General features: G+C 47.7%; 1 protein-coding gene and 1 pseudogene across 5 annotated transcripts in view; one reads left to right on the plus strand and one right to left on the minus strand.

The window, feature by feature from the left end:
- POMT2 (protein O-mannosyltransferase 2) overlaps positions 1–22,423 on the plus strand; it is a 51,128-nt gene that overhangs the window by 1,952 nt on the left and 26,753 nt on the right. For 4 of the 5 annotated variants that reach the window (XM_062181621.1, XM_062181627.1, XM_062181622.1 and 1 more), the window contains exons 2-4: positions 5,262–5,346; positions 17,855–17,959; positions 20,316–20,424. In XM_062181621.1, coding sequence (XP_062037605.1) covers positions 5,262–5,346; positions 17,855–17,959; positions 20,316–20,424 — 299 coding nt within the window. The remainder of the gene's footprint in view (positions 1–5,261; positions 5,347–17,854; positions 17,960–20,315; positions 20,425–22,423) is intronic. The other variant, XM_062181626.1, reaches the window with a different exon arrangement.
- On the minus strand, positions 10,796–12,984 carry LOC133751673 (signal recognition particle subunit SRP54-like; annotated as a pseudogene).

A 22,423-nucleotide genomic window follows, 5' to 3' on the forward strand; every position in this document is an offset into this window, starting at 1 on the left:
GGCAGAAATGGCCACAATGTCATCATGTCTTCCACCTCGACACGTGTGGGCCCCTGTGAAGCACCTGAAACAGCAGTGCACACAGCCAGGCGACCACCGTCTTCATGCTCCAGGGCTGCGCTGCTCCTGTATGAGTCCACGCGACCAAGCTAGGGTTTGGTCTCCTAGAACGGCCCTCCTGGGCTGATCCGGGGTTTCTTGCAGGGAATAGACAGGTGCATAGAACCCCCAGCCCCTTTTCCTGTGTGTTGCTTGCCTGCTGGCCAAGAGGAGAGGAACTTCCTGAGGATGACTGCATTGGGTGATGGAACTGTTTTACTGCAGGGTGTGGAGCAGGAGGAGGTGAGGGGTGGAGTCTGCCATCTTGTTAAGCTGGTTTTTGAGGAGACGGTCCAGTGTGTGGCAATATACATGTCTGTAGGTGGTAGGGAGTGTGGAGTGGCCGTCAGGTACCTTGGCTAGTGGCCCAGTATGTGGGACCATCGTGAGAAAAAGGCGCATCATTGTCAGACTGGATACATTTGGAAAGCTAAAACCGAGTGTAGGTTCAAGGGCCACAGTGGTACATCCGGAGTCAGGTGACTGGACCGAAATAGCATCGTCAGCACGGAAACCCGAGAGTATTGGCTCCAGTGAAATGCTGGTGACCGACTGGAGGAGGGAACCAGACCTGCTGTGGTCCGCTTCCTAGGAGCGCGTGGACAGGGGTCACGCAGCGTGTCTTCCCTTACTGCAAGGCCCGCTGGCCAGCCTCTGGCAGGAGTCTGGGGTGCCGCCGTGGGCTCTGCTTCAGAAGCGGGCAGTTCTTTCACGTTGCCTGTCTCTGGCGCTAGATGTGTTTCCACCCCTGGCGCGTTGTTGATCCTGGTGGCTGTGGTAGCAAGTAGTCTGATTCCAATCGGTGTTACCAGAGTAGCAGCCCTTACTGCGGGCACTACGTGAATGATCCAGACGGTCCCATCGGCAGGCGGCCATGTTTGTTTCCACAGTTCTCAGCTGTGGCAAGGGGTATCTCTTCTCTGTAGTTAGTCTCCCAAGTGGTGTGCATACCTGATACTTCAGCCCACTGAGGATTGTCATTGGGGCTGGATGACTGCTGCTGCTCAGTGACACCGTCAGCTTTTAACTTAGCCTTGCTATCTGTGCACCAGACACAAGCTTTTAGAGAAATGTCTGTGAATCAGGGGCCCTGCCCAGCCACAGGCCGTGCTGGGGTGGAAGACAATTTCTCCCAAAGGGGGCGCTGCTGCTTCATGTAAAGCCGAGATGCCTCTAGGGCCAGGCTGGCTGCACTCTTGAATGTCCCACGAGACCAGCAAGGCTTGTGGAGCCCTTCCCTAGTTCTCTGTAGACTTCAAATTGGCCCGCTCCACTCTGGGGATATCAGGCCCGAGAATTCTGAGGTGTTGGTGGATCAGGAACCTAATTGTAACAGGAGCTCAGTAGATTAATAGTTGCCCTGTTTAAAAGGATGTACTTTTTATCTGCTTCCAGCAGGTGGCGCAGTTTTCCTGGCGAATGGCCGCTCAGGAAGTCTGCAGCTGTTGAGTCCTTAGAGCTGTGATTTCCCTTCCTCTTGCAGGGATTTGTACTACTTCTGCTGGACCGCTAGCCGGGGCGGGGTTACCTCTGGTGCAGCAGGCCTTGAGGGGATAATCCTCTTTGACACTTGGGGTCAACGCCAGCTCTACTTTCAGCAGTGGCAACGACAGCGACAGTACATTGATGTGGCCCCAAGGACCCTACTGGAAGGTCACGGCTTCCCTTCCCCACTGGGAACTTGGCTCCAACTCTGTCACTTGAATTAGGGTACTGTCTCCCCTGGAGCTGATGAGGGTAACAGGCTTGTACAAGGGCTGCAGTGACAGCCACCGGGGATGACGCCATTTCCCAGCGGGGCAGCATGGGGAGTGTGCAGGTGCTGGATGCAGCAGGCGGGAAGAAGCTCTCTGCCCCCTGGGGCCCCCTCTGGCTGTGGGGTGAGTGAGTTTGGGGACCTGTGTTCTTCCGGTGCCTGTACGTGCCGCTGAGGCTCCCCCTGCAGTTCTTAGTGCCTAGTACCTCCACCGCCTGGGGGCTGGGAAGAGCGGAGATGACAGCGGAGCCCTGCGTTGGAGTCTCCTCCCTGGAGTTCCCCAGCATATTGGCATGGGTGTGTATGGCCCTCGGTCCCCCTTGGAGACATGGCAACCCTGGGCCCACCTTTCATCATCTTAAAGCAGCTGAGGTGGTGGGAGAGGAGGAGGGATCATGGGACATAAGGGAGTGGCTCTGAGCCAATAAGCAGGCATGTTTACTTTTGAGCCCTTCACCCCCCTGGGGTCTTTCTGTGTCTTCATTTTACTCAGACTTCTTCACTGACTAGCAGAGTCCTTATCCCTGCACAGTTTAGTAAAGCTCTGGAAACTTCCTGGCTCACCAGCCACATCCATACTGCCTTTCGGTCAGGCTAAGCTTGCCGCCCCTCTGGTGGGGCACAGCTCTGCCTGCTTTTGTCCAGAGAGTGAACCATAACCAAGGCAGCGTCTGGACAGCCTGTTTCAATGCTCCCCCCGCCAACTCCAGGCAGCCTCTTGGACAGGTGGACAGTGGGAATGATTACTACTCCCACTGCCCGCCCTGTGGCAAGAACGGCTGCTACCTGACTCCAGGGCCGAGTCTTACAGTCCCTCATGCGGCTCCTGGGGCCCTCGTCTGTTTCTTACAGACTTACATGTCTTTCACCATCCTGTGCTTGTCCCCAGACTTTCAGGACCTGGAATTTTATCTTCACCTCTTGCAGGCTAATGAGTTAGCCCGTCACTGTTTCATGGATGCCAGCACAAGACCCAGTCCTGGGCAGAGATGAACGACTTTGTTCCTTACAGCAGGCAGGATGTGCATCAGTGAATGGGCTTTGGGTCCGTTGCCCAGAGAATCTCCTGCGAGGCCATGGGTCTGGCTGAGTGCCTGCAAGGCAGTGGCCACAGCACAGCTGAGGAAGATTGAGCTCGGAGAATCTGCTGTTTACAGCAGAGCAGTAAGCAAGGCTGCGCTCTGTCCCAGAGGAGGCGCCGCTTTGTCCTCAAGGCTGTTTGCTGGAAGCGTAACCCCGAGAAATGGCCTGGGTAAAGATGGGTCAGGACCTCACATGCTTGCCATACCCTTAAGCCCTGTGGGCACACAAGAGAACTGTGGAGGATTGTCCCAGCACAAGCAAGCCATATAAGTGAAACTGCTGCTTTTACTTGGGAAACTTTTGGAGGCAAAGCCTCGTACTCCTTTGTCAGTAAGTTTCCAAATAGACTTCTAAACTCCAGACAGTGTTGGAGCAGGCTAAATAGCCCAGCACGTGAGGTGCATTACAGTCTGCCGAGTCCTTCTGCAGGTTGTCTGGAGGGGGCGTGGCAGAGACACGATGGCCTTCCTAGTGTAGACGAGAGGTGAGGTCTGGGGAGCGTGTGGTGGAGCCAGAACTGGCGTGCTCTCCTTCCGCAGATCTGTTGTCACACTCCTCGGGAGTGATCTCTCTCCTGGACCTCATTGTGCCGGTGTTGTCGGCTCATGTCAAGCAGTGTGCTCAGCAGGTGCAGAATTAAGTGGACTCTTCTGCCCAACCAGGAGCCACTGAGTGAAACGAGAAGCGGAGGGGAGGAGAGAGGGAGGAAAAGAGGAAGGAAGGACAAGAAAGACCACATGATGTCTGATAGCTGTCTGTATTAGAGGTACTTGTTTACTTGCAAAATAACTTAGGTGGTGAAGATAAGGTTTTTGTTTGTTTGTTTAACATTTGTTTACTTGAAAGGCAGAGTGACAGAGAGAGAGAGGTCTTCCATCACTGGTTCACTCTCCAGATGGCAGCAACAGTCACGGCTGAGCCAGGCCGGAGCCAGGAGCCAGGAGCTCCGCTGGGTCTCCCACATGGCTACTAGGCACTTGGGCCATCTTCTGCTGCTTTCTCAGGCATATTAGCAGGGAGCTGGAGCAGAAGTAGAGCAGATAGGAAACGAACTGGTGCCCATATGGGATGTTGGCATCGCAGGCGGTGGTTTTACCTGCTACACCACGGAGTCCAAGGATAAGTTTTAGACATACTCTTCAGTTAGTAAGAAAACCTGAACTTTTTATAGAGCTGTTAGCTCATTAAATAAGATTAATTAACTCAAACCAGCAATTACATAACACAAGGTCTGTGAGCAAAATTGAAGGCTCTTGCTGACCAGTAGCCCCCAAATGTAGTAATGTACTTTCACATAGCAAACACATTCTCAGAGCTAGGAGTTACCAGACTTGGAAGAAAACTCTTATAAGCCCTTTACTATAAACATATTACTTTTAAAATAAGTAAAAAGTTGGGGCCAGCATGGTGGCGTAGTGGGTTAAGTTGCCACCTACGATGCTGGCGTCCCCTATTGGTGCCGCCTGTTTGTGTCCTGGCTGCTACACTTCTGATCCAGCTCCCTGCTAATGGCCTAGGAAAGCAGCAGAAGATGGCCAAGTGCTTGGGCCCCCACCACCCGCATGGGAGATCTGGAAGAAGCTCCTGGCTCAGTGCTGGCTGGTGACTACCATCTGGGGAGTGAACCAGTAGATGGAAGATCTCTCTCTTTCTGTCTCTCTGTGTCTCTCAAATAAATAAATAAATCTTTAAAAAAAGAAATAGGATAGTTTATTTACTTGAGAGGTAGAAATATAGACAGAGGGAAAGACAGAGAAACTAGTCTTCCATCCACTGGTTCACTCTCAAATGGTCGCAATGGCCGGAGCTGGGCTGATCTGAAGCCAGGAGCCAGGAGCTTCTGGGTCTCCCACGTTGGTACAGGGGCCCAAGGATTTGGGCCATCTTCCACTGCTTTCCCAGTTGTATTAGCAGGGAGCTGGATCTGAAGAGGAACATGAACTAGTGCCCATATGGGATGCCAGTCTGAAGGCAGAGGCTTAACCTCCTACACCTTAGTGCCAGCCTCTGCGATAGTTTTAAAAGATACAAAAACTAAACACACAGAGTAAGGATATATTTAGCTTAAATTTATGGTAACTGGTTGGCAGATGTTTCCTAACCTTTCTCATCTGTCTACTTGAAGGTCAGTAACCAGGTTGGTGCCTAACTTGCTCAAGTCGCTTGTATCAAAGGCTTTTTTTTTTTTTTTTAATTCAAACTTTGTTATTAATTGCTTAAAACAGCCTTTGGTTGTAACTGTAATTTAAACCATGCTTAATTAAGGCTGTTTGAGTTTTATGGTAATTTAAAAATTCTTGTTTCTCTTTTTCTTTTCTTTTAGTTGGGATGAGACTCACTTTGGAAAAATGGGAAGCTACTATATCAACCGCACCTTCTTCTTTGACGTGCACCCGCCCCTGGGAAAGGTAAGCAGCGCGCCGAGCGGCCGCTTGCCCATCTGGGATGGTGGCTCCAAGGGGTCGCAGCCAGGTCCTGGCTTGGGATTTTCTCCTGCAGCATGTAGAAGGAATTCTTCGATGTTCCAGACCAGCTGTTTTATAGAAGATCTTCCATGGTTTTAGGGTTCTCCCAGCACAGAACAGGACAGGGGCTCGCTCACCCGGAGCAGGGCTAAAGGACCCGTGTTGCTTCCATGCAGGAAGCTATGGTTCACCAGAGAGAGGAAGCTCGTTCTACTCCACACTGCAGTGTGGGCGCAGTGTGAAACACTGCCTCCGGGAGAGGCCACACAAGAAGTCACATTGCCTGCGTCGAACTGGCAAATCTAGAGGGACAGGAAGGAAAGGAGGGGTTGCCTGGCTCTAGGGAAAGGAAGGGGTAGGGGGTGATTGCAGATGGGTGTGAGGTTTCATCTGGGGATGGTGAAATGTTCTGGAGCTAGGTGTGGTGGGAACTGCGTAGCCTCGTGAAAATATTTGCAGGCACTGGTGTGTCTTTCAAATGATGGATTCTATGCCTTGTGAATTTTATCTCAATTTTAAGAAAGAGAAAAGAAATAAAAGGAATATACTGTATAAAGCGGAAGAGCTTAGGGGAGCTGAACTTATCTGCCCCTCCCCCCAAGCCACCCACACATTCAGTTTGACTTGTTCTTCTCATGTTTTACAGTTAGAAATCCCACCAGTTAGAACTAGTTAATCTTACTCTTTCAAAAACGAACCCCTGGGGAGGCTAGTAGATTAGCCCTGGCATTCACCGAAGCCTTTCTTTCCAACTGGAGACTGAGACTTTGGCCCCAAGAAGACAGGACTCCGCTTGTGGTGAAGTGGCTCAGGGACTTTGGAGCTTGCGGTGCTTGGCGATGAAGGCAGTGGCAGGGATGGTTATCTGTGATGGATGGGCTTCAGGATGCATGGAGATGCATGCAGAGCATGGCGCTGAGACCAGGGTGGAGGTCCTTGCAGGTGAGAGGGGCGGGGATGGAGGTGAGACAGGTGACCTGTTTCTTTCTTTCTTTTCTTTTCTTTTTTTTTTTTTTTTTGATTGATTTATTTATGTCAGATAGAGAGGGAAAAACAGAGAGACAGGTCCTCCATCCACTGGTCCGCTCACCAAATGGCCACAGCAGCCAGAACTGGCCCGACCTGAAGCCAGGAGCCAGGAGCTTCCTCCATATTTACCACATGGGTGCGAGGGCGCAAGCAGTTGGGCCATCTTCTTCTGCTTTCCCAGGCCATAGCAGAGAGCTGGATTGGAAGTGGAGCAGCCTGGCCTGGAACTGGTGCCCACGTGGGATGCCAGTGCTGCAGACAGTGGCTTTACCTGCTACACCACAGTGCCGGCCCCCGGTGACTTATTTCAAAATTGGCTCTGAGCCCAGCAAACGAGTTGAAAATGTTATGCCTCTAGGTGTCTCCTTTAGTAGCAATGAAAAGAGAGCCTGAACACTTGGTCTGTCCTAGTCATTTTACATACCTGAGAGCAACTTCATAAAGTGGGTGGTGCTGTGTCCCCATTTTACAGACGGGGACAGCAGGGCAAGGTCAATGGTTTGCCACAGGGAACAAAGCTATGAGTGTCAGATTCAAGGTTCAGACTGGTTTCGCACGTGTCTCCCACTCGGACTACAGATGGTAGAGAAACGTGTTGAATATTTAGGTTGGGCTAGCCTGGGGACTAGACCCTCTGAGAGAGGAGAGTTCTTAAAGGAAACCCAGCCCAGTCTTTCAGTGGGGGACTCTTTCCTTTTGTGCAACTTCCTAGCGCTCAGCTCAGTGTGAACCTGTGAGAAGGATGAGCTGGTTTGTTTCAGGACTGAAGCCTTCCCTTCCTCACACCCAGCCCCTGCGTCAAGGGAGAGATGTGAGGCTTCTGAGGCTGAACCTAAGGATTGTGGTCTGCCTGTGCCCCTAATTCCTCCTTGTGGTCCTGTGCTCTGTCCGTTGAAAGATTGATGAGAACCTGGAAACTTGGGAGAGGCAGCAAAGCAGCTTCTACAGTTCTGAAGCCCAGCCAGTCAGAGAATCAAAAAGTCCCCAAAGGGGCTGGCACTGTGGCACTTCGGATTAACACCCTGGCCCGAAGTGCCGGCATCCCACATGGGCACCGGTTCAAGACCTGGCTGCTCCACTTCCAATCCAGCTCTCTGCTATGGCCTGGGAAAGCAGTAGAAGATGGCCCAGGTCCCTGCACCTGCATGGGAGATTCGGAATAAGCTCCTGGCTCCTGGCTTTGGATCGGTGCAGCTCCAGCCGTTGCAGCCAACTGGGGAGTGAACCAGCAGATGGAAGATCTTGCTCTCTCTCTGCCTCTCCTCTCTGTAACTCTGACTTTCAAATAAATAAATAAATATTTAAAAAAAACTTCTCCAAAATGGCAAGTAGGGAGTTTCTATACTGCTGGGACTGATTCTTGTCCCTTCACATGGATACCCAGCCCTGGTCCCCCAGGGGCTCCAAATAGGAACTTTAAAAAAAAAATAGGTAGAAAAGAAAGTAAAAGGTCCTCTATCCACATTTCTATCAGTGTTAACCAGTTTTAAGTTTCTTTTTTTTTCTTCAAGATTTATTTATTATTTGAAAGAGTGATAGAGGCAGAGAGATCCTCCATCTGCAGATTTACTCCCCAAGTGATCACAACAGCTGGGTCTAGGCCAGGCGAAGCTGGAGGACAGAAACTTTGTCCTGGTCTTCCTCATGGGTAGCAAAAGCCCAGGGACTTGGGCCATCACCTGCTGCCTCCCAGGCACATAAGCAGGAAGCTGGATCAGAAGTGGAGCAGCTAGGACTTGAACTGGCGGTCCCATAGCAGCTAAACTCACTCTGCTGCACACTGGTTCCTGTTAACAGTTTCTAGTAAGAGATATTCAGAAATTTAATGGAGAGTGTATATTATGAAAAGACTACATGGATTTCAAATATTTTTTGCACTGGGTTTTGAACTGGCATCCATGCAGGATGCTGGTGTCGCAGGCAGGGGCTTAACCTGATAAGCCACAACACCAGCCTCTCCATGAACTTTTGAAATAACCTTGTGTATCATCTCATAAATTTTTATATAAATGTAAGTGTGTATATTTTTATATACATACTTTTTTTTATAAAAAAATCTTTATTTGAAAGGCAGAATTAGAGAGACAGAGGCAAAGACAAAGAGTTCTTCCATCCGTTGATTCACTCCCCAATTGCAACTGCTAGGGTGGGGCCATGCTGAAGCCAGGTGCTAAGAACTCCATCTGGGTCTCCTACAAGGGTGACAGAGACCCAATTTCTTGGGTCATCTTCTGCTGCTTTCCCAGGCACATTAACAGGGAGCTAGATTAGAAGTTGAGCCCCTGGGATTTGAACTAGCACTCATATGGGATTCTAGCCTCTCAGGTAGTAGCTTAATCTACTGTGCCACAAAGCCAGACCCTACACAAGCTTTTATATACACACATAATCCTTTTTTTTTTTCTTAAGATTTATTTATTTTATTTGAAACAGTTACAGAGATAGAAGGAGAGACCTAGAACTTCCATCCACTGATTCATTCTCCAAATGGCTGCAATGGTCAGGGCTGGGCCAGGCCAAACCCAGGAGCCAGGAGCTTTAAACGGGTCTCCTATATGGGTGCAAGGGTCCAAGCACTTGGGCCATTTTCCCCTGCTTTCCCAGGCATACTAGCAGAGAGCTGGATTGGAAGTAGAGCAGCTGGGACTCAAATCAGCACCCATGTTGTGGTAGAAGCCTTCCTGAAATAAGAAAAAAAAAAAAAGTGGAGGGGGAACAGGAACATTTGTCCTGGGAATGGAATATGGCCTTATCTGCTTACTTGTGACTGGGCTTCTGCCAGTGCCAGACAGCCTATAGCTCAGTGTGTGTGGGCAAGAAATTTAAGTTATCTATAACTATGTACACATGTGCAGTATTGTATCCATTCCTATAGCTGCCATGTAACATTAGACTATCCAATCAAATGTATGCATGTAGCTATAGGAGGGAGACAGAGAAGCTAAAACCATATATAAGAAAATACTCCTCTTTGTTGGGGGCTGAGTGGTTTTGGATACAAATCCAACTGAGTCTTATGCCAGCATAATAAAACAAAACTGCTTCCTGGCCTTGGTATCTCATCTGTCCACAAATCCTGCTGCGATGAGGTGCTGGCCTCACAGGCAGTGGCTTGACCCACTGCACCAGAAAGACGGCCTCCTGCACGCAATGCTTTTTTTCATAGTCTCATTGTTCTTAATACATAATCATGACAGCTCAATGATTGCAGCATTTTCTTATTTGGTCTATACATTAGCTGTTATTATCAAAGTGTATCTGTTTCTTCAAGTAGATTTTTGGTATGTAGGAAATGTAAAAGTGGCTTTAAAAAAACAAGAATTACCATTAAGACTTCAAAAATAGGTTAAAAACACAAGTTATATACAAAATATTATACACTGTGAATTGTAATCAAATTATCAATCTCAGTTTAAATGGCAGAGCTAAGATTTTCTATGGCAAAATTATCTCAATTATTCTAAGTTAAATAAAAATACCTAATACTCATGGTGAAGTTACTCTGCCGTATTTCTCATTTAAAGTATATTTCCAGGCATAGTTTTAAATGACATGTGTCTATTTGCTTTTCTACCTTTTTGTGCGATAATACACTGATCATTTTAAACCATAAAGAAAGTTAACAACCCCTTAATTTATAACCACTTTTAAGTTTATTTTACAGCATTTTTATTGAGATACCATTTAACTACTGATCAGGACTGTTTCCAAATGTAATGCTTGACATTTTGAGACAATTTTTTAAAAAGATTTATTTATTTATTTGAAAGTCAGAGTTATACAGAGAAAGAGAGGCAGAGAGAGTCTTTCATCTTTTGGTTCACTCCACAATTGGTGGCAACGGCCAGAGCTGTGCCGATCCGAAGCCTGGAGCCAGGAGCTTCTTCCAGGTCTCCCACGTGGGTGCAGGGGCCCAAGGACTTGGGCCATCTTGTGCTGCTTTCCCAGGCCATAGCAGAGAGCTGGATTGGAAGTGGAGCAGCTGGGACTCAAACTGGCACCCATATGGGATGCTGGTACTGCAGGCAGCGGCTTTTCCCACTACACCACAGCGCTGGCCCCGGCCTTTTGAGACAATTAAAAATCTTTAAGTACTAAAATTTTATATCATGATTTGATTAACTTAAGAAGTTTTATTATGGTGAAAACTAAGGAGAAAATCTAAAGCAAAAGTACAGTGATTTCCACAAAGACCATATATTCTTCCCTTATATGAAAGGGAGGGAGGGAAAGAAGGATAGAAGAGGAAAGAGGGGGAAAGATGAGGGGGAAAAGAAAGATAGGCAAGAAAAATACTGGTTTTTTCTCCCATTTGCAAAAAGAAGGGAAACTGAGGATTCAGCAAATAATGCAGTCAACTCAGTCAGTTTATAGTAAGGCATCTTTGCATATTGTTGAGTCCCATCATGCCCTGTTGAGACTGCCTAACCTGGCTGAAGTCCTGCCGTACCACCCGTGTGAGGAAGATCTTGGATCCATCATCTTGGCCATTTGTTGATTCAGTTTTGCCATCTGTGACTGGCTCATGTTTTTGGATCTTTCACCACCTTTGAAAAGTCCTTTGATACCACCCATTTTTTTTTACCATCTGTGCAAAGTTGGTATAGTGTGTGAAAAGTTCCTGAACATCTCCTGTTGACACACCTGATCCTCTTGCAACTCTGGATTCTTCCCGGTTGCTTCCTAAAAACTTTGACACTATCTGTACTGCCCAGTTCTTGATCATTCATACTATCCTTTATTGTCATCAATTTCTTTAGCCTTACCATTGACTCCTGCTCATTTCCTTTGCTCATAAAATCTGTTCCAAAACCTGGGATCATCCCCAAGATCTGACTGAAGAGGCCCATTTTCATGATATTTTGAAATTGTTTATACATGTCTCTTAATGAAAATTGACTGTTTCAACTTCTCTGTAAGTGCTTCATTGTCATCCAACTTCAACTTATTGACTTTATCTATCAATCCTTCAGTGTCACCCATACGAAGAAGTTTGCTAATGAAAAGCTGAGTTTTTTTTTTTTTAAGATTTATTTATTTATTTGAAAGTCAGAGTTACACAGAGAGAGGAGAGGCAGAGAGAGAAAGAGGTCTTCCATCTGATGGTTCACTCCTGAGTTGGCCTCAACAGCTAGAGCTGCGCCGATCCGAAGCCAGGAGCCTCTTCCAGGTCTCCAAAGTGGGCGCAGGGACCCAAGGCCTTGGGCCATCTTCTACTGCTTTCCCAGGCCATAGCAGAGAGCTGGATTGGAAGTGGAGCAGCCGGGGCTAGAACCGGTGCCCATATGGGATGCTGGAGCTTCAGGCCAGGGCGTTAACCTGCTACACCACAGTGCTGGCCCCAGAAAGGCTGTGTTTTGAAAGGTTCAGAGTCATCTAGATGTTCCCCTGTACCAGTGAAAAAAATAATTGGACTTTTTGTGGCAGCAGCTGCACTGAGCGCACCACCTCCTTTTGCGTGACCATCAAGTTTCATTGCTGTTCCTGATGCTGCATCTACTTTATCTGTAAAAGCCTTAGCCTGGGCTTCACAAGCTTGCCCAATGGAAGCATCCATCACATAAGCAACGTTTTCAGGTTGTATGGCATTAGCAACTTGAAGCATTTCTTCGAACAAAGAGTCTTCTTGTTTGTGGTGGCCTCTTGTATCAACAATAATAATTTCAAAAGTTTCATTTTTGAATTTTTCTACTCCTTCAGAAGCTGTATAGCTTCCATGGAATGGAATTCTTGCTTTGGTAGCTTTCTGTTTTAGTTGGTCAAAATCCCCTGCACTGAATGTGTCTGCACATATCAAACAGGTCCTCCAGCCTTTCCTCTGGTAATAATATGCTGACTTTGAACATGTTGTTTGCCACTCCCCTGCAGCCCAACAAACGTAATCACATTCTGTTTTCCTTTAGTAGGTATCCATGCTTTAACTCAGGGTCTGCAAGCTTTACAAGTTCTTTTTTTTTTTATTATTTTTTTTTATTTTTTGACAGGCAGAGTGGACAGTGAGAGAGAGAGAGACAGACAGAAAGGTCTTCCTTTGCCGTTGGTTCACCCTCCAATGGCCGCCGCGGCTGGCGCGCTGCGGCCGGCGCACCACGCTGATCCGATGGCAGGAGCCAGGTGCTTATCCTGGTCTCCCACGGGGTGCAGGGCCCAAGCACTTGGGCCATCCTCCACTGCACTCCTTGGCCACAGCAGAGAGCTGGCCTGGAAGAGGGGCAACTGGGACAGAATCCGGCGCCCCGACTGGGACTAGAACCCGGTGTACCGGTGCCGCAAGGCGGAGGATTAGCCTAGTGAGCCGCGGCGCCGGCCTACAAGTTCTTTAAATACAGCATGCTGAATCATTTCTTCAAGATCAATAGCAGACTTAACATTTTCTCTCAGTTGCTTCACTAGTTTAATATTAACATCTGCTTCTGATAATGCTGTACATGCTTCCTTTAGCATAGCATTAATACCTCTTCCTTGATAATGGTGGCATTGCACATTGAGCATAATGCTGATGTTATTTTTCTTCCAAGGTCTGCGAGTACCATCTTGAAGGCTTTAAGATGTGCTTATGACTCACGAAAGGTACTAATAACGCTGTGGCCCTGAGAGGCTAAGGGTTCCTTCTAGAGGCCCCGCACCATGGGAGGAAAACCAGGAAAACTTGGGAGTAGACAGACAGGAGTGGTCCCACAACCTGACTTCCTAAACCATATAAACTAGGGGCCCAGTGCCCAGCACTGCGACACCAACTCCCACCAGCTGGAAGACTGGTGACTTACATGTAATCCTTTTAAAAACAAATGAGATGGGGGCTGGTGCTGTGGCACAGCCGGTCAAGCTGTTGCCTGTGGCACTGGGATCTCTCATATAGGTGCTGATTTGAGTTCTGGCTGCTCCACTTCCAATTCAGCTCCCTACTAATGCACCTGGGAGAGTAGTGGAAGATGGCCCAACTGCCTAAATGTTCCCTCATGGGAGACCTGGAAGAAGCTCCCAGCTCCTGGCTCCTGGCTTTGGGTCTGCCCAGCCCCAGCCGTTTTGGCCATCTGGGGAGTAAACCAGCAAATGGAAGATTTCTCTGTTTCTCTCCCTCCTCTCTTTCTCTGTAACTTTGCCTTTCAGATAAAGAAATAAATCTTTAAAAAATGAGGTTAGGCTAAAATTGTTCAGAAACTTGTATTTTTAAAAAAGATTGCTTATGTCTTTAAAAGAGGTACAGAGTGGGTGTTGACGGGGGTGGGGGAGATCACTCTTCCATCTACTGGTTCACTGCCCAAAGCCCAAAACAGATGGGGCTGGGCAAGGCAGAAACCAGGAGCCAGAAGCTCTGCCCAGGTCCTCCCATGGGTGAAGGCCCAGGTACTTGAGCCATGACCTGTTGTGTCCCAGGTGCAGTCAGCAGGATTGGAAGTAGAGGCAGGACTCAATCCTGGACGCACTGGTGTGGAATGCAGGGGTCTCACAAAGCAGCTTGACATGCTGGCCACAGTGTATTTGTACTTTAAACATGATATATCTTTTTACAACATTTTTCATAGATTTATTTATTTGAAAGGCAAAGCAATAGGAAGAGACAGAGAGAAAGACCTTCCATCTGCTGGTTCACTCCCCAAATGCCTGCAATTAAACCAGGCCAAAAACAGAAGCCTGCAAGTCCATTGAGGTTTCCCACATGGATATTAGGAACCCAAGTACTGGGGCCATCGTCTGCTTCCTGGCGTATTAGCAGGAAGCTGAATCTGAATGAAGCACAGAGTAGGCAGGACTTGAACCACATCTCTGATATAGCAGTGGCTCAATCCATTGGAGCACAGTGCCTGTCCTAGCCGTGGTATAACTTAACTTCTCTCCACAGTCATAGTCTTCTTAGCAGTTATATATCATTCCTGTATACTGATATACCATAAAGCGTTTTACCCCCTTCTGTTGATGGGCAAGTTATTTTCCATTTTTAGCTGTTGAAAGGATATGACACATGTCTTTACATAGTTGTACAGGTATGTCTGAAAGAGTCTCAGCAGAAAACTAAAAAGATCAATAAATTTGCATATATAAAATTATAGTAATTAATTGCTAAGTTTTCCTGTGACTCACTAGGCTAATCCTCCACCTGTGGTGCCAGCACACCAGGTTCTAGTCCCAGTCAGGGCGCCGGATTCTGTCCTGGTTGCTCCTCTTCCAGTCCAGCTCTCTGCTGTGGCCTGGGAGGGCAGTGGAGGATGGCCCAGGTCCTTGGGCCCTGTACCTGCATGGGAGACCAGGAGGACAGACTTGGCTCCTGGCTTCGGATTGGCGCAGTGCACCGGCTGCAATGCACCGGCCGTAACAGCCACTTGGGGGGTGAACCAACGCAAAAAGGAGACCTTTCTCTCTCTCTCTCTCTCTCACTGTCTAACTCTGCCTGCCAAAAAAAATTACAATAGTATATACTCCCACAGATGGGTGTATGAGAGTGTTTTTTTCCCCACACCATTTCCAGTATTAGCACGATCATACCTATTTTTATTTATTTGAAAGTCAGAGTTACAGAGAGAGAGAGAGAGCAAAAGAGAGTGGGGTCTTCCATCCACTGGTTCACTCCCCAGATGGCCGACCCATTCCAAAGCCAACAGCTAGAAGCTTCATCTGGGTCTCCTACGCGAGTAGCGGGACCCAAACACTTGGACCATCTTCTGCTCCTTTTCCCAGGCCATTGGCAGGGAGCTTGATCAGAAGTGGAGTGGCTGGGGCACAAACTGGCTCCCATATGGGGTGCCAGCATTGCAGGTGGCAGCTTTACCTGCTATGCCAGTGCCGGCCTCTGTGTCAACTTATTATTTTAAATTTTTTATATTTATTTGAGAGGCAGAGACTGACAGAACTCCCATCTGCTGGTTCACTCCCTAAACACCTTTGGCTTTTGGGCCAGGGCAAAGCTAGGAAAGGGGAGTTCCATCCAGTTCTCCCGTGTGAATGGCAGGGGCCTAAGTATTTGAGTCATCATCTGTTGCCCACTAGGGCATGCATTAGCAGGGAGCTGGAATTAGGAGCTGAGCTGAAACTTACTCAGGCACTGTGGTGTGGGATGTGGGTGTTCAGCTAGTGTCTAAACTGCTAGGCGAAATGCCATCCCCAGATAACTGTGTCAGTTGGAGAGTTAAAAACGGTGTATCACAGTTTCCATTTGCATGTCTTTATGAGTCAGGTTGAGCTTTCTAAGTTTTTTCTTTTTAGTCATTTGTATTTTGTCTTCTCTGAACTTGCTCATTTCTAGTATTTGTCTTTTTTTTTGTTTAAGATTTATTTATTTATTTTGAAAGAGTTACAGAGACAAGAGAGAAGAGAGATCTTCTATCTACTGCTTCACTCTCCAGATGGCTATAACTGTGCCAGACCAAAGTCAGTAACCAGGATCTTCATCCAGGTCTCCCACCTGGGTGGCAGGAGCCCATCTTCTTCTGCTTTCCCAGACACATTAGCAGGGAGCTGGATGGAACTGGAGCAGGTAGGACACAAGCCAGTGCCCATATAGGATGCTGGCATCGCAGGTGGCAGCTCAATCCACTATACCACAATGCTGACCCTGATTGTTCGTCTTTTTATCTTGACTTCAGTGAACTGTTCAGTTATTAAGAAATTGGCTCAGGGGGCCAGCGCCATGGCTCACTTTGTTAATCCTGCACCTGCGGTGCCGGCATCCCTTTTGGGCGCCGGTTCTAGTCTCGGCCGCTCCTCTTCCAGTCCAGCTCTCTGCTGTGGCCCGGGAGGGCAGTGGAGGATGGCAAGTGCTTGGGCCCTGCACCTGCACGGGAGACTGGGAGGAAGCATCTGACTCCTGGCTTCAGATTGGCGCAGTTTCGACCGTAGCGGCCATTTGGGGAGTGAACCAATGGAAGGAAGACCTTTGTCTCTGTTTCTCTCTCTCACTGTCTATAACTCTACCTGTCAAATAAATAAAAAAAAGATTATTTTCATGAATAAATGTCAAAGTGATCTTATGAGATATCACTATGTAGAATGATGACATTAGTTAAAAAAAAAAAAAAAAAGATATTGGCTCAGGACTATTGTGACCATGAGGGAGCAGAATTTTGAGTGTCTGCTCTTGCTTTGCATAGTGTTTGGTGTTTACTTTGAGTAACACCCCTAATCCTCACAGTGCCCTATAGCTGGGACAAGGGGCACTGAGATCCGAGCCATCCCTGACTCCACGTCAGCCCAGCAGTCTGGGAATTTATGGCTAGCACCAGGCAGGCATGTCCTCCAGGATCCCAAGCAGAAGAGTGTATGTTTGAGTAGCACCTGTCAGTTTTAGTTCATTTGAACATTTGAATTGCTCCATCTTTTCAATACTTTATATTACTTTGTATTAAATTCACTTCTGAAACCTGGGCTTCCCCTCTTTTTTTTTTTTTTTTTTTTTTTGAGGCTTATAGAATCCCCTCTCCTTTTTAAAATCGAACTTTATAATCATTGGCTGCTAACCTTTGGCTTCTATGCCTTGACATAGAATTACAGATGGGGACTCTGTGTAGAACTGCTTAGATTAAAAAAAAAAAAAAAAAAAAAAGCCGGCTGGCTGGTGGTCCAAGTCAAAGCCCCGGAAGCAGTGTTGGCTAGGAGGGGCTTTCTCCACAGGCCACTGTACCGTGTCTCTCCACGCAGGCTGAGCAGAGTAGGGCTCAGGCTCCAGCAGCCTGGGCTGTCACGGTTGCGTGGCATTTGACAGCTTTTATATTTTAGTTGCTTTCTGATTACTCGTGTGGGAGAGTGAATTTTGCAGTGCTCGTGGCCAAGGACATACAGAAATGAACAGGCTGAATCTTGCAAATGTTTTGAGGCTTCGTGACTTTCCCATCTCAGGTCGTGGCTGACCTATGGTCTGGGGGTGCCAAAGTTCCTTTCCAAGACTGGCAACAGGAGAAACCAGTCGACTTTTGACATTTTACTGCTATTGCTGTTCTGCTCGGGGACATGCATCTGCCTTGCAGCCCTCTCTCTCTCATGTCTCTATTCCTGGCGTGTAGCTGTTTGGTCACTTTTTGTCCCCCTCCATTCCCCTTCAGTGGCCTCATCGCTCAGGAATCAGCCGTGTTCTCTGCCTTCCCCCAAGAGCTGTCATGTTGTATTTCATAACAAATGAAAGAAGGCTGAACAACAGAGCCGCTCGATGACCCTGCCCTTCAAATTGTGGGGTTTGTTTCTTTCTAAGTGTTTAATTTATACTGTTCCCAGGAACTTGGCCATGACACACAAAAGGGTTTGTTCAAGCATGAGCTTTGTAGACAGAAGAGCCTTTCTCTGCAGCTGCCGCTGGAGGAAATGTCACATTGGCAGCTCCTTCGATGGACGGTTGTGAAGGGGAGCCGTCAGGGAGCAGCTGCAGTGACGTCCAGGGCACAGAGGAGCAACTCCCCAGGGTCTCTCAGGATTTTGTGTGTTCTTGTCTCCTCAGATGCTGATCGGTCTTGCTGGCTACCTGAGTGGATATGATGGTACCTTTTTGTTCCAGAAGCCTGGAGACAAATATGAGCACCACAGCTACATAGGAATGAGAGGAGTAAGCTTCCTGTTTTGCTATAGACAGACCAAACCCTGGGACCACACTCAGTCTGGAACATTGCAGTTGGAAGTTCTATAGTGGTGGCAAGTGTGGCTGAAAGGACTTCAGGGTAGTGGGCGGAGGGGAGGGGGATTGGATCTAACTCTGTAATACAGAGATTCAGAACCCGAGTAGGGAAGAAGGGAAGGCGAGGTCACAAATAGTGCAGAGACTACACAGATAGGAGCAAGCCCGCACTGTTTTCCCTTCCCCTGTCCGTGTGTGGCATCGGATTTCAGGTGGGGAGCAGCCCGGAGCTGGGCCGTCGACTCCCATCCTTAGTGCCGGGGCATGCAGCACCTCCTCCCTGTTTGCAGCCGCAGCTGCTCCACACATGCTGCCTCTGAGAGCCTGTTCCGAAGCGTGTGGCGTCCCCACACCCTATCGTGAAGTTCCTGTGTCCTTCCTCATGAAGGTGTCAGGCACACATGTGCAGTTGGGAAGTTGATGTTGGCTGTGTGTTTCTGTGCCCTGGTCCCCAGCACCAGCCTTGGGGGACCATGGTGGGGCCTAAACACCCAAGTCTGCAGGAACCCCGTACTGTAGCTCAACGAAACCTGTAGAAGCTGACTGCTGGGGCTCACATGGCACTTCACATTCCTTGAGGATCTCAAAGCGTTTTAGATAAATGGCTGTGTACTTATTTGGGGTAATCAGTGGATGATTTGCATGATCAGATCATGCCACATAAATGAGGATTGTTGGATTGAGTGCTTGGCATAGCAGTTTAGCCACGCATTGGGACACCTGTATCCCATATTGGAAGGCCCAGGTTTGAGTCCTGGCTCCCGATTGCAGTTCCCTGCGGATGCATAACCCTGGCAGGCAGCAGGTGATGGCTCTAGTGGTTGGTTCTCTTCCACCCTCGTGGGAGACTTAGAATTGAGTTTCTGGCTCCTGACTTTGTCCTGGCTCAGCCCTGCCTGTTGTGGACATTTGGAGAGTATGCCAGCAGATGGAAGCTCATTCACTGTGTCTGTCTTTCGCTCTGACTGTTAAATAAATAAATGAATAAATAAAAATGTAAACAAAGAATGTCTCCTACCCGTAAGTTCATACCCTACAGTGATTCTGTGTCTCCCTAGTAACTCCTGAACACCACGTAGTGTACGTAATTGGTACAGGCCTGACTTCACTGTAGACTTGCTACAGATTCTGAGAAGGCCAGACGTAACAGCCTCATTTGTTCTTTTTCACACTAGGACGCATTGCTTTCTGTTTACAAAAAAATGCAAACCCTGGTGGGAATTTCCCATTCGCTGGACTTGTCTGTTTACTGGTCGTGGGTGTGGTGGAAATGGAAGAAGCATGGTGATTTTGAAAGACAGAAGACCAAATAACCCTCTAGGTCCTGAGCTGTTGAGCAGTCTTACCAAGTTCAAAATATATCCTGTAGATTAAAGAGTAGTTTCTGGTGTGATTGAAGAAAAGAATTGGGAGAAATAACATCAGAATTCTCTAAAATACCAAGATATTTTCACAGAAGTCTCTGTTAACTTGTGTCCATTGTTTTGTAATTGAAGCTAATGTTTATCATTTACTTTCTGTATGTTACTAAAACTTCAGCTCATTCTGTTCTCAGGGTATGCCTACAAGGTGGGAACTTTTGTTTTTCACTTTACACAGACGAGGAAGTTGAAATACAGAAATGATTTTCTCAGTGCCATAGCTAGCAAGGATTGGGCAGTGCTTCCTCCCCTCTCCTGGGTGAACTTTGCTGATTTCATGTGAATGCAGAAGTTACTGCTGGGATAGAGCAGGCGCACACCTGTGTGTATTGCTTGATTTTTTTTTTAAAGATTTATTTATTTGTTTGAAAGTCAGAGTTACAGAGAGAGAGAGAGGAGAGGCAGGGAGAGAGAAAGAGAGAGAGCAGTCTTCCATCTGCTGGTTCACTCCCCAAATGGCCACAACAGCTGGAGCTGTGCCCATCTGAAGTCAGGAGCCAGGAGCTTCTTTCCAGTCTCCCACGTGGGTGCAGGGGCCCAAGGCTTGGGCCATCTTCTACTGCTTTCCCAGGGCATAGCAGAGAGCTGGATCGGAAGTGGAGCAGCTAGGACTCGAACCGGTGCCCATATGGGATGCCGGCGCTTCAGGCCAGGGTGTTAACCTGCTGCACCCACACTGGCTCTGTATTGCTTGATTTGACTCTTCACTATACCGTCACCTCTTATTCATAAATATCATAGGTGATTTTTGGTCATAGAAGCATGACTTCATCAGGGTTTCCCGTCTCAAACTTAATTTGCACAGAGTCAGGTGGGTCGCCAATGCTTGGCCTAGCTTGCTGACAGCACTTCTGTTCCTTCCGTAGTTCTGTGCATTCCTCGGTTCCTGGCTGGTCCCCTTCGCCTACCTCACTGTATTGGATCTGTCCAGGTCCCTGCCGGCAGCACTGCTCACTGCTGCCCTCCTCACCTTTGGTAAGCTGTCTTGCACTATGTTTTTGGGGAAATGGGTTGCCACACTGTGACTGTCGTTAAAAATCCACCTATTCAGGGATCCTGTCTCTGGGCCCAGTTCTTAATTAGCTTCAAGATTGGATAAAATGTATTACAAATTACATTCACTAGTGACACTCGCATATATAAATACTTTAATTTAGCAAGCTTTTATGTTATTGAAAGGGGCAGTAAGCACGGGTAATCCTTGGGAATAGATTATCTCTGAGTTACCCACATTTGAGTTTGGAATGGATAATAATATAAATTTGTGTGTGTGCATGCTGTGTGTTTGAAGGAAGTTACAATTTTAGTTTAACTTCTCTTAGATTATTGTTTAGATTAGCGCATATTCCCTAAAAAATTTCAAAGGCAGGTGTCGCGGAAGTATCTAGGTGGCAGGGGACAGCACATTGGGAGCTAACATATTCTCATGGATAATCCTCTTATAGGTAAATGAGAGTTGATGATAAAGTCCATTCTGTTCAGGGGCCAGTGTCGTAGCACAGCCAGTTAAGAGGCCACCAGCAACACCTGAATCCTGTGTGAGTGCTGGTTCAAGTCCCAGCTGCTCCGCTTCTGATCTAGCTTCCTGTTAATGCATCCTGGGAGGCAGTGGGTAGTGATAGCTCAAGTGCTTTGACCCCTGCCACCCACGTGGGAGATCCAGATTGAGTTCCCGGCTCCTTGCTCAGGTTTGGCTCTTGGGAGCATTTGGGAAGTAAACCAGTGGATGGAAGATCTGTCTCTCTCTTTCTCTCTCCTTTGTTTTTCTCCCCCTCCCTTCTTCTCCATCTCTCCCTCCCTCCCTCCCTATCTCCATTTTTACTGCTCTGCCTTTCAAGTAGATGAAAATCAATAAATAAACATTAAAGAAGTTGATCACATTTTACCTTGTTCTTCACGGCTAGAGAAGTGAGTTTATGACCTCATGGAGCTTAACATTTCAAGAGGTCCCCACTAGTTTAGGTGGGTATTGTACAGGCTTGTATGAAAGATGGGCGGCTTTGTTTTGATGGATATTTGGCAAAATTATGGGATCTCTTTGTAGAGAACTGGGGGTTTTTCCCTTGTATCTTTAATTTCTCTCTTCAGTTACTCATTCCCTTATTCATTAGTTCATTTTCACTCAATCACTGTTTCTCAGTGACTACCGCTTTCCTTGGCCTCAGAGGGTACACTCCTGAGCCACTGTGCTCTCACAGGGCTTATCTCTAGTGGGGCAGGCAAAGAAGCAAGTAGATTATCGTCTCCTCTGCAACATCTCAAGCAGCAAATGCGGTGTAGAAGATAACAAGGGGTAAGGGGTGGAGCAGGGGAGATCAGTGCTATTGTAGGTAGGCAGTGCAGAGCTCCCTGAGAAGGCGGCTGAGTAAGGGGAAGGATCAAGTCATACAGTGAGCTGAGGGACGAGGGAGCAGCGTGTGCAGTAGCTGTGGTGCTTGGTGCTGTGGTGAGGGTGGAGTGAGTGAGTGCGGCGGAGGGTGTTGGCAGATGAGGTTGAAAAGGCCTGCTTGGCAGCTGTCACAAGAACGTAGTGGTCCGAGTGACATGGGAAGATATTGGAGGGCTTAAATTACCCTAGTTCATGTTTGGAAGAATGGCCTCCAACAGAGACCATTTATAAAGTGATAGTCTCTCTCATGTGTATAGGTAGTTTGTGGCTATATAAGGGAGATGGCAGAACTTCCTTTTTGATGATGGAAATGAGGAAAAGACGATCTTTTTTTAAAAAAAGATTTATTTATTTATTTGAAAGGAAGGGAGGGAGGAAGGGAGAGAGAGACAGGGAAGGAGAGAGGTCTTCCACTGCTGGTTCATTCCCCAAATGGCCAGAACAGCTGGGGCTTTGTCAGGCTCAAACTAGGAACCAGGAGCTTCATCCAGGTTTCCCACGTGGATGCAGGGGCCCAAGCACTTGAACCATTGTCTGCTGCTTTCCCGGGTGTATTAGCAGGAAGCTGGATTGGCAGCAGAACAT

The sequence above is a fragment of the Lepus europaeus genome, chromosome 22 (genome assembly GCF_033115175.1).
Source record: "Lepus europaeus isolate LE1 chromosome 22, mLepTim1.pri, whole genome shotgun sequence".
Classification (NCBI taxonomy): Eukaryota; Metazoa; Chordata; class Mammalia; order Lagomorpha; family Leporidae; genus Lepus; species Lepus europaeus.